This window comes from Canis aureus, chromosome 5 (assembly GCF_053574225.1).
Source record: "Canis aureus isolate CA01 chromosome 5, VMU_Caureus_v.1.0, whole genome shotgun sequence".
Classification (NCBI taxonomy): domain Eukaryota; kingdom Metazoa; phylum Chordata; class Mammalia; order Carnivora; family Canidae; genus Canis; species Canis aureus.
Window position 1 is genome coordinate 43,525,184 of NC_135615.1, and position 12,579 is coordinate 43,537,762.

Genomic DNA, 12,579 nt, shown 5'->3' on the forward strand with positions numbered 1-12,579 from the left:
ATAAATAAATAAAAATTTAAAAATATATATTTAAAAAAAAAAATGAGGTTGTGGCACCTGAATGGCTCAGTCACTTAAGCATGGGATCAAGACCTGCATTGGGCTCCCTGCTCCTTGGGGAGCCTGCTTCTCCCTCTCCTTCTGCTTGTTTCTTCACCTGCTTGTGCTCTTTCTCTGTCAAATAAATAAAATGAATTTTTTTTAAAAAAACTTTTTTAAATAAAATGTTTAGGAAAAGATCCAAAATACCATCATCTAATAGAAATATAATGTAAGCCACATATGTAATTTTAAATTCTAAAGTAACCACATTTTAAAAAGTGGAAAGAGGGATCCCTGGGTGGCGCAGCGGTTTGGCGCCTGCCTTTGGCCCAGGGCGCGATCCTGGAGACCCGGGATCGAATCCCACATCGGGCTCCCGGTGCATGGAGCCTGCTTCTCCCTCTGCCTGTGTCTCTGCCTCTCTCTCTCTCTCTCTGTGACTATCATAAATAAATAAAAATTAAAAAAAAAAAAAAGTGGAAAGAAATGAAATTAATTTTTTTTAAGATTTTATTTGTTTATTCGTGAGAGAAAGAGAGAGAGGCAGAGACATAGGCAGAGGGAGTAGAAGCAGGCTCCATGCAGGAGCCCGATGCGGGACTCCATCCCAGAACTGCAGGATCATGCCCTGAGCCGAAGGCGGACGCTCAACCACTGAACCACTCAGGTGTCCTGAAATGAAATTAATTTTAATAATATTTTTGTTTAACTCCGTATATCCAAAATACATTTCAATAAAAATTATTGAGGGGAAAAAAGTCTTCAAGATGTGCCCTCTACTACTAACCAGTAAATTTTATATACCTCTGAGTACTTAGCGCAATCTTCTGCTCTCCTCATCCTCAATCAAGGAAACTTTAGAAAACTTTTTTTTTTTCTAATAGACTTGATGAGTTATGCTAGGTAGCCGAGAGTTGTCTAGCATAGAAAGCGTTCTTATCCTTATAGCATTAGGACGACACATTTATTCATAGCAATATAAATAATCACTAAGAGATTAGATTCTGAAGGCTGACAGTGGTTTTGAATCCCATCTTTATTATTCACTAGCTCTGATCTTGACCAGTTTATTTAGTAATCTCTCTGTCTTAGATTTTTATCTTGGTAAAATTCAGATTTAGTATTAGTTACCTACCTTACACAATTGCTATAAAAATTAAGTGAAATAAAGCACCAGAAACAGAGTACATAATTAGCTGTCAGTAAATACCATTATTGACGACTGTCGTTGCCTTTATCATTTCTGCTCCTCTGTGGAAGCCTAATAAATCATATGCAAAATCCCAGAGTCTTTGAATTTCATCCTATGAATCCCTAAAAAATTTTTTTTATCAGTGTTTTTTTGACGTTTTCTGAACGTCAAGCCTCAACTTTAGGAATTTAGTGTTTTCTTATTGTTGTACTATATATTCTTGTACCATTTGGAAGGTATGTAGTATTTACTGATAAGCTGAATTTTAAAATTCATCCATTCTGGAAGATGACCTAAAAATACATTTTCCTTTTATTTTTATTTTATTTTATTTTATTTTATTTTATTTTTTATTTATTTATTTTTTTTTACATTTTCCTTTTAGAGTGTAGAATAAAAACCTATTCTCTTGGTTAAAGCCATTTCCAGCTTTGGCAGTTTCAATATACAATAATTTTATTTTATTATAATGTGTGTGGGTTTTTTTGTTTTGTTTTGTTTTTACAGATTTTATTTATTTATTCCTGAGAGACAGAGAGAGAGAGAGAGAGAGAGAGACAGGCAAAGACACACAGGTAGAGGGAGAAGCAGGCTCCATGCAGGGAGCCTGACGTGGGACTCGATCCCGGGACTCCAGGATCACGCCCCAGGCCAAAGGCAGGTGCTAAACCACTGAACCACCCAGGGATCCCCTCATGATAGAATTAGAAGGCAAAGAGAAGAAATGCATTTCAGGACATTATGAGGGAAATATTGGTAGCCAAGAGATAAGATTCATGTACCCTTATCTTTCCTGTTCTTTAACTCTTATTCCCTAATTTCCTAAGGATGAAAACCTGGAACTGATAATGCTTTGGAAGTGATCAATTGCCAAATCTTGTGTGGGAGAACCTATCCTAATTTACCACTGACTTTTTTAACCTCCAGCAGGTTACCTCATCTAGCTGATGGCTATTCAACTCACACCTCCTTCTAGACCTTCCTTCCTCCTTGCTCCTCATTTAAGCCAGAACCATGCTCTGTTCCAACTTCTTAAACTTTTAACAACTCTTAAATCTCCCTGCTTTGCATTAAATTTTTAAAATGGGTTTTATATTTCCATATATTTAACATTTTGCTAGTATTTAATACTACAAATATATCATTCCTCTTGTGTAATATCCTACAGAAGTAAGAAATTCCAGGTGAACCTGTAAGGTATCCTTATTAAATATCTTTTGGGGAGCCTGGGTGGCTCAGTTGGTTGAGCATCTGACTCTTAGTTTTTGCTCGGCTCATGGTCTCGGAGTTGGGATTGAGCCCCAAGTTGGGCTCTGCACTCACTGTGGAGTCTGCTTGAGATTCTCTCTCTGCCCCTTCCCCCACTCATATGCACATTTTCTCTCAGATAATTAAAACCTTTTATAAATATTTTTTATTTCATTATGTGAATCTCATTTTACTTTATTGAACTTTCTTTATACTTCAGATTGCAATAGATATTAAATCTGCAAAGCGAGAACTAAAGAACTTTATTGAACTTTCTTTATACTTCAGATTGCAATTGATATTAAATCTGCAAAGCGAGAACTAAAGAAAGCAAGAACTGTCCTACAAATGGATGAGCTCAAATGTCGCAAACGTGTTTTAAGAAGGTTGGGATTTGCTACTTCTTCTGATGTCATAGAGATGAAAGGACGAGTGGCTTGTGAGATAAGCAGGTAAAACCTGGTTCTAGAAAACTGATTTTAAAATGAGAGACTGTTTCTATATGAAGGCTATAAATCTTTCAGAAAAAAAGAGCTATCTTAAAAATACAAAGTTTGTAAAATACCTTACATAGTAAATAGAGTTTTTGATAATGAAATTGAGAAACTAGAAAAAGAGAATTTTAAAAAATCTCTTCCATTTCACTATTTAAGACCAATGCAATTAGCATTTTGATATATTTCCTTTTTATTTTAATGCATTGTGTATTTTTTACATATTTGTGATCTTCGTTTATACAAGATTTTGTATTCTTAATTCTTTTTCAGTTATGAACATTTTCCCACTTTAAACTTAGTCTGATAACCATTATCCTATATGTATAGGAGATGTTATTAAAAAGTCTTGGACTGGGGATCCTTGGGTGGCTCAGCGGTTTGGCGCCTGCCTTTGGCCCAGGGCGCGATCCTAGAGTCTTGGGATGAGTCCTGCGTTGGGCTCCCAGCATGGAGCCTGCTTCTCCCTCTGCCTGTGTCTCTGCCTCTCTTTCTCTCTATGTCTATCATGAATTAAAAAAAAAAAAAAAAAAAAGTCTTGGGCTAAGGGAATTACAGCACAGCATTTTATAGGACATAGCACAAAACTTGAATTTAAGATACTATTTTGGTGATCTTTTGACATACTGCAAATAACCTTAAAACTAAATTAATTAACCACAGCAGTCATTTTATTCTTGTGGTTTCTGTGGGTCAGAAATTCAGGAAGGGCCTATTGAATGGTTCTGGCTCAGGATCCCATGTGATTTCCATTAGCTTGAAGAGAATTCTTGTTTTGTCCATAGTTATAACCATTATTCTCATTTAGTTCATTAAAGATGTTTTTTGCAGCAGTTTCTTGTGTTTTTACCATGGCCCTATATTGGATGGGTTGGAGAATTATAGGCCTTGTATATGGTTTTAGACATTTCTGGGGAAGACTTATTCGTATTATACTTGTTGATTGTTTAGTTTGGATGTTAAGAACTCATGTCTAACAGGGGCCAGAAGGAAACAATGTGGTAACCAGAACAATTCTTGGCCACCAAAAGGGGGCAGCAACTACCCAGCCCCAATTATTACAGAATAATGTGATAACAGATTTTTCAATTTAGAAAAGCCAAAAATCCAGAATTTTAGGTGAAATCCCTTGGTTTTTTAATTGTTCACAAACTAATTCAGAATTACTTTTTTAGTCACTGTGTGAACCAGATGTATCATTTGTTCAAGTTAGATTTGGTGCTTTGGCTTCTAGTTTTCCTTAAACCTGCTTCCTACTTTGTAATTAAAGAGTTGTAGGCATCATAAGGTTAATAATTTACCCAGGTCTAGATCTAAAGCTAGACCACAGCACTGGTTTACTAATTCAAATGCCAGAATTAATGTTACTGGAATTATTTCTTTGTAATATTATACAGTATTTAACAATCAACAAAGAAATCTTCTCTTAGGTATCTGTAGCTGGATTGAGTCTTGGGATGATAGTATTGATTTTATTCTAAAATAAGACTTTAGAGAGATAGAACAGTATCACATATGCAAGTATGTTAATTTTCCCCAGTATTTGCTTCTCCATCTGATCTCTTTCTTTCTAAATTAAGACCCAGCCACTAACAGCAAAAACTTGGGAGTCATCCTAGACTCCTCCCCTTCACTCTCTCTCTCTTTCATCTTCCTGAGTGTTTCCTCTACCTCTGTGCTGTTTTAACTCTTCCCACTAATATGCCTTCAGTATTTCTTGCCAGAGCATGGCAGAAGCTGTCATTTTTGGATCTCCTGTCTTGAGTATAACCTATACTTTATACTTTCTCAGTATTCTTTCCACAGTACAGATCCTATCATTTCATTCTTTTGGTAAAAGTCTTTCAGTTATTCCCTATTGCTTTTTTTTCCCCCTATTGCTTTTAGAATAAATTCCATAATTTAGTGTGTTGTTGGCCTTTCCTTTCTAGCCACATCCCACACTGTTTCTTTAAACGCTTAGCCTGACCTTTTCCTCACTCCCACTGCAAATCCTAATTCCTACATATTTTTTCCTAGATCTTGTGAAACTTGCTGTGAATTTCTCCAGTCTTATTTTAAGCTCTTCAACTTGATATTTGCACAATTACCTGTATAACCTGTTAGATCACTCTCCTGTGATTATCTTTCTTTTTTTTTTTTAAAAGATTTATTTGTTTATTTATAATAGTCACAGAGAGAGGGAGAAAGAGAGAGAGAGAGAGAAGAGAGGCAGAGACATAGGCAGAGGGAGAAGCAGGCTTCATGCCGGGAGCCCGATGCGGGACTCGATTCCAGGACTGCAGGATCGCGCCTGGGCCAAAGGCAGGCGCTAAACCGCTGAGCCACCCAGGGATCCCCCGTGTGATTATCTTTCTTGTCTGCCTCGCACCTTACTGGTGTGTATATAGTAATATGTAATTCCTTGAAGTAGTCTTGCCTTACTTGTATTGTCCTCTTTGCTTTACTTAACTCTCATTTTACCATCAGCCCAAATTTAATTTTTTACTTTATTATTTTTGAGTAGCTAAAACTATAAAGATTGATAGGGGCACCTGGGTGGCTCGGCGGTTGAGCATCTCCTTTTGGCTCAGGTCGTGATCCTGGGGTCCTGGGATTGAGTCCCCATTGGGCTCCCTGCAGGGAGCCTGCTTCTCCTTCTGCCTGTGTCTCTGCCTGCCTCATGAATAAATAAATAAAATCTTAAAAAAAAAAAAAAAAAAAGATTGATGGTCATGACTTTTTTAGAAATAAAAAAATAAAGTTTACTTGTATTTTTTTTTTTTTTAAATAGAGGTAACACCCTCACAATTACCAAATGGGTTTTTGTTTTTTTTTCAAATGGATTTTTTTAAACCCTTTTATAAATATTGTGGAACCTTGATTATAGAAATCTAGAAACACTATATTTGTAGTCTTTTGTAGCTTCCATTGAACACAGTTGAGAATTCAGAATTTTTTGTTTTCCACCCATGATGGCAAAGAGAAAACAGGAGAGATATTTTGCAATTATTACACAAATCAGAAGACAACGTGATGATGATGAAATTAATCGTAAAAGCAAAATTGTAGGTAATTCTCAAACTCAAGAATCAGTGAGTGAATAATATATCTCTAAGGACAAAAGGAAAGTTTTAAGATTCTTTTTTTTTTTTTTTTTTTTTTTAGTTTTAAGATTCTTATTCTTTTACTTTCCTTTCTGTTCAACAGGCAGGAGTTATGTAATATTTTGTGCTAAACACTTGGCCCATCCCATTTTATAAGGACTTATTATAGTAGTCTTATCTTTTATGATTTGTTTGCTAAATTGTCATTGGTATGGTTTATAAGCGGTCAAATACAATTGTAAATACAAGGAAATTGGTAAGAACAAGATGGGGAGATTTTTAAAAATCTGTTGGGTAATACAAACCTGAATATGAAAATGTACAATTATAGAGCAAAAAGGATGGCCTTCCTCTTCATCAGGATTACAATTTGTAAAACTTTTTAAGGGTAGTAGGAATCAAAAAAAAAGGATAAGCTTACACTTTAAAAGAGATTGATTGACTGATTGATTGATTTATGATTTTATTTATTTATTCATGAGAGCCAGGCAGAGGGAGAAGCAGGCTCCATGCAGGGAGCCTGATGCGGAACTCGATTCCGGGACTCCAGGATCATGTCCTGAGCCGAAGGCAGACACTCAACTGCTGAGCCACCCAGGCATCCCTAAAAGAGATAAATTTAAAATCTACAGTCAGTAGTATGTTTTGATAGTGTTAAGTGCAGGAGAAAAACAGAAGTAATGATAAGCTAGTATCGGGGCATCTGGGTGACTCAGTGGTGGAGCATCTGACTTTGGCTCAGGTCATGATCCCAGGGTTCTGAGATCAAGTCCCACATCAGGTTCCCCATAGGGAGCCTGCTTCTCTCTCTGCCTATGTCTCTGCCTCTCTGTGTGTCTCTCATGAATAAATAAATAAAAACTTTTTTAAAAGTGATAAGCTAGTACCTATTGGAGATGTATTTGAAATTTGGAATTGAACTTACTTATATGGGTATAATCCAGATTCATGGATAACAGTTGATTAGCAGCAATTAGTTGCATTTAAAGCCATTGGCCATTTGGTATATATGTTCTCAGCACTGGGAATGCAGTGTGTGTCTTTATTAAGATTTCTAATGAAATTGGTTTTTATTATCCCTTTGTTTTATAAATTATTTTTTATACAGCTTAAAAACAATTAAATTGATCCTTGAACCCAGAGAAAAAGTAGTGATGATTTTTATAAAAGTAAACTGATAGTTAAGAAATAGTAGCTCTTTATTTCAGTAAACCATTTGCATTTTGGTGTTTGCTAGAATGGGATTTTTACATGAAATAACCATTTTACATTTATTATTGATACATTGGAAAGTATAAGGCCTGCCATTTTCTTAAATAAATCTTTGTTATTCCTCATTGATAACTTCTCATGGTCAAATAATAGATTTTATTTAAAAACTATACATTTAAAAAAAAAAACTATACATTTCAAGGTACCTAGGTGTCTCAGTCCATTAAGTATCTGCCTTCTGCTCAGGTCATGATCCTAGAGTCCTAGGATTGAGTCCCTCATCGGGCTTCCCTGCTCGGCAGGAGTCTACTTCTCCTCTAACCCTCCTTCCTCTTATCCATTCTCTCTCTCAAATAAATAAAATCCTCTTAAAAACTTTGTACATTTTAAGCATGTGTGTATACCTTTTGTATTTGTATATTATGACATTTGAAAATTGCTCTTTTTTTTTTGTGGTGGTCTAGTGCTGATGAACTCCTTTTAACTGAGATGATGTTTAATGGCCTTTTCAATGACCTGTCTGCAGAACAGGCAACGGCACTCCTGAGCTGCTTTGTGTTTCAAGAGAATGTGAGTTAATAGATTTTTAATGTACCTTATTAATTCACATATCCTGTAATTTAATTTTAATATGGATATTTTAATTACAAAAATGTTTCATATTTACATATTATGGATAATGTTAATTAGAAATCACTATCCTTAATACAAATATAGTAAGAATGTATTAAATAATTAAATACATATTATCAGAAAGGAGAATGAAATAAGATTTTTTTGGTGGATAGTCATCATTAACCATATTCCAAGCTTTAAATTTGTTCTGTTACTCAATGTATTGTTTGAAGACCTGGTCTGATCAGATAGTCCTAGAAAGAAAAGGATGAATGAATGAAAATAAAATTAGGCAAAAGACTGAAAATAAAAGGGGATAGTGAGGTTAAATTAGTATCACTCCTCCCAGTAATGGAGAACAACCATGAAGCAACTGATTCTCCAAGCAGCTGAAGTCTTACTTGGTCATAGGTGAGGTTTGAGGTAGAGGCTGTAGGATTCTCACTGCTGGTTTTGCAGTAATTTTTTTCATTAAAGTAGTCAATTCACTATCAGCAGCTCTTCAAAACCTGAAGGGACGCCTGGGTGGCTCAGCGGTTGAGCATCTGTCTGCCTTTGGCTCAGGTCATGATCTCCAAATCCTGAAATTGAGCCCTATATCAGGCTCCCAGCTCAGCAGGGAGTCTACTTCTCCCACTCCCACTTCTGCTCTATCTCAAATGAATAAATAAAAATCTTTAAAAAATATTTGTCAAATTCTCTTTGAAAAGCCCTAAGATTTGAAGATGATTTGGGGAGTGATGCTCTTCTGCCTGTGTCTTATAGCTAATTTCTTTTTTTTTTTTATGTGGCACTATAAAATTTCTATTTTCTGAGAGCCCAAGTATGTTACTTCTTCAAAGGAGTGTGCTTAACCAAACCATAATTCTGAAATTTGTGGGCAAGATGTCACTATATGTGGTTAATTAAGATTTGTTCAGTGAAACCACACTGTGTTATATGTATCATCAATTCTTATGGTGGTGCCTTTCAACATCAAGATGGAAAATTATACTAAAAGTGACATGGAATTTTGTTGATACTTTTTAAAGAATGTTTTCTAGCCAGATGGAAAGGTTAAACATAGTAAGGTACTTGTTATAAATATGAAAAAGTCTGCTTAATATATTAACTTCTTTTTAGAAATGTGTTCTTCCTAAAACTGTGTCCTTGCATTTTTTATATCATTAAAAGTAATTTAAAGATGATGATCTTTAGAGTATAAATGTCAACTAACTACAAATATTTATTTAAAATCCATGTGTGCAATGCCCAGATCTGGGCACCAGAGATACAGCAGAAATTTTTTGCCTTCCTGATATTTATATGCTAGTAGATGAAGGTAAACAATAAAGAAATAAAGTACACACAGATTTTTGTCAAATGGTGAAGAAGGTTTTGGAGGAAAGTGAATCAGAAGGAGACAGATTGAAATCATTGGGATAGGGTTACTATTTTAAATAAAGTGATTAGTAAAGGCCTCATCAAGAGAGTGAAATTTGAATTGAGACTTAACGGAGAGATGAAGGAACGAACTGTAAACACTCCTGGTGGCAAAGGATTGGTGAAATCACACTTAGCTTGCTTATGTCAGGACCAGTGGCTTCTGTTTACATTGACGAGCCTAGGGAAGTGGTCAGTAACCATTAACTGTGAATGGACACAAAATCTAAGATGTTAAATAGTCTTGAGTTCACAAACTGAGAAATTGAGTTCATTGTGTCCATTTTGTTTTGTTTTTTCATTCATGCATCATGGTTTTTTGTTTTGTTTTTTGGGGACAGGAATAATACAGAACCTAAGTCATTATTTTATTGCATAATATACATATAATAGGTAAAACAAAACCAGTCCTGTCTAAATACTGATGCTTAAAATAAAGACATAACAGTTGCAACTAACCTATAATATCTTTTTAAGAAGTTTTACCTATAATTTAAATCCTGTCTCACACATGCATACATTCTTGTAATAATTTTATTTTTGTGTAAGGCTACTTTTGTCAGACTTTGTTCACAAATACTATCTTTAGTCACAATAGAATGGGTTTTGAGGATCTGACCTTTTATTTCTTTTTGACAGAGTAGGAGACCAACACATAAAAATCCAAGCCCCTTATCTAAGTTTATTTGCCCAGTTAGTATAGTAGTACCTGAAACTCCTATTATTCTGAGAACTGACAAATCTTTTACTAGTGGGAAGGTGATATTAAGAACACTAGCTCAGGTTAAACTTTAAGTTTCTCCTACTTTGTTAGAGACGTAGAAATATCTGGGTAAAATAAAAATTGATGGTACTACTTTTAATGTTCTTATGCCAAATTTTTAGTTTCCACAGAGTGAGAGAGTTGCCTAGGAGCCAAAATCATTTCAAAGTCAAACTGTAATAAAATAGTTTATAATAATTTTGATGTAACTAAACTATGGATGTTTATAATATTTGTTCTCCCTACAGTCCATATGTGGCCACAGAAAATAACTGGTAAATTGTAAATTTAGCTATGTAATATTTTCCTCTGAAATGTAATAATATAATTTAGGATAAAAGGAGTGGTAATTTCATTTATATCAATTAAGGTCATTAAAAACTGTAAATGCTAATAACTAAGGTCTTATAATTTGACAGTGATGGATATCATGAAAACTTTGTTTTCTTTGTTGCAGCAGAAAGTATATACTGCATTTAAAACTTAGGTTTTTATATCCTTTTCTTTCATAGTCTAGTGAGATGCCCAAATTAACAGAGCAGTTAGCAGGACCACTTCGTCAAATGCAGGTAGGAATATTTTGAAATGCATATTTTATGAATAGTACATGTAAAATGAACATTTTTAACAGTCTTATCCTAGTGTTTATTATTCCACAGAGACCACTTCCTTCAAGATTAAATGTTACTTGATGTTAGTCTTGTCATTTATTAATTTTTTTTGTCTTGTCATTTATTCTATGTTGGTAACATCATTTGTGCTTTTTTTACTTTAATAATTAAACATTCTCCCCTACCAGTGTGATAAATTGTATTGAATTATTGAGTACAGAGTTAACACCTACATAATGTTGATAGGCAATATCAACAACTCAGTGCCTGCATTGTTTTCTTTGATATTAAGAATGGCATGTTGATGAACTAGGATTAGTTAGCTTAATTCTTTGTATGTTCTTGTTTACAATAAGGTTTTAAAATGTTTTATTCTAAGAAATTAATTATTCCTGGGTCCTCAAAGCCCCAGTAGTTTATAATAATGAATTTGTGTGTTTTATGATTTTCTTAAGATGAACTGATTTTATCTGTTTTCAACATTAGCACGACAGGGAAAGATGAACTATATGACACTGCAAGAGAAGAAAAGTGTATCATAAAAAGAGCCTTTTCAGTGGAACATTTAATATTCCTTATTACTAAGAAATTTAAACTTTCAGAACTGGAGGAATTTACAAGGGACTAGGTGGTTTTGACCTTTTATATTACCAAGGAGAAAAGAGTGAATCTGAATATATCATTGTGAGGGGAAAAAATAAGATTTCTATTTCTTAAAGCATTATTGGGGAAAAATATTATTTTGCCATAGGATTTGTGGTTTTCTAAATCTGTTTTGTTACTGACATCTTTGGGGTTTTTTGGTTGTTGTTAATGAAATACTTAGAGATTAGTTAAATGCTACTCTTAAATGATTTTAATGAAGAGTTTCTATTTTTTTATATAGAAAACGTTTCACTGGATGAAAATCATGCTTTTGATAAATTTTTCTTAATTACTTCATTGTAATTGGGGAAACATTACAGTTGGGGAAACAACTACAGTGGAAGGCCACTGTCACGACTTAGAAGCACAGAATATCCAAGCTGTGGACATTTAGGAAGAAAAAGGGACCTTGTGGAATTTTGGCTCTGGGAACCTAAAGAAAACAAGTACAGGGGAGATTATAAGTAAGAAGTAAGAAATGTAAAGTAATCTTCTGTTTTCAAAGGAATGTGCTAAAAGAATTGCAAAAGTTTCGGCAGAAGCCAAACTGGAGATTGATGAGGAAACTTACCTAAACTCATTCAAACCTCACTTAATGGATGTAGTATATACCTGGGCAACAGGCGCTACATTTGCCCATATCTGCAAAATGACAGATGTCTTCGAAGGTATGTTTAAATTTTCTCTCTCTCTCTCTCTCTCTCTCTCTCTATATATATATATATATATATATACGTTCCTTTCTGATACAAAAATATACTTAGTTAGGATGGCATTGTTTTAACTAAACAAGAATAATACATTATTTGTAGTTTTTGGTAATAAATTGGAATGGTAATGTCATCACAGATGATCCTAGTAAGTTACGTTTGTGTCAGTTTTTTTAATCTCTTGGCAGTTATCTAAAGGCTTACTATATTAATTCCACTAAAAGACAGCAGAGCTGAAAATGCTGTCCATCACTGCATTTCTAATAACAGACTTGGCTTCAGTGAGATTACTTAAGCATGAATCAATTAATGAGCAGAATTTTAAAAGACTGAAGAATAATTGTTACTCAACTGAAGAGAAATTTTAAATGAAAAAAGAAAGGCAGAGGGAAATAAAAGAAATAATCATTATAAAAAGCAAAAAAAAAAAACCCACAATATCTAAAGAAGACCATTTTTAAAATGTTTTATTTATTTCAAAATGATTGGCTTATATAGAAATTTATAATGGTGAATGATATTTACCAAATTGGATATTT

At 34.1% G+C, this 12,579-nt stretch overlaps 1 protein-coding gene across 2 annotated transcripts in view; it reads left to right on the forward strand.

Annotated features, from left to right (window-relative positions):
* MTREX (Mtr4 exosome RNA helicase) overlaps window positions 1–12,579 on the forward strand; it is a 102,131-nt gene that overhangs the window by 81,502 nt on the left and 8,050 nt on the right. For both annotated transcript variants that reach the window (XM_077897813.1, XM_077897814.1), the window contains 4 exons: window positions 2,771–2,934; window positions 7,739–7,844; window positions 10,587–10,643; window positions 11,836–11,998. In XM_077897813.1, coding sequence (XP_077753939.1) covers window positions 2,771–2,934; window positions 7,739–7,844; window positions 10,587–10,643; window positions 11,836–11,998 — 490 coding nt within the window. The remainder of the gene's footprint in view (window positions 1–2,770; window positions 2,935–7,738; window positions 7,845–10,586; window positions 10,644–11,835; window positions 11,999–12,579) is intronic.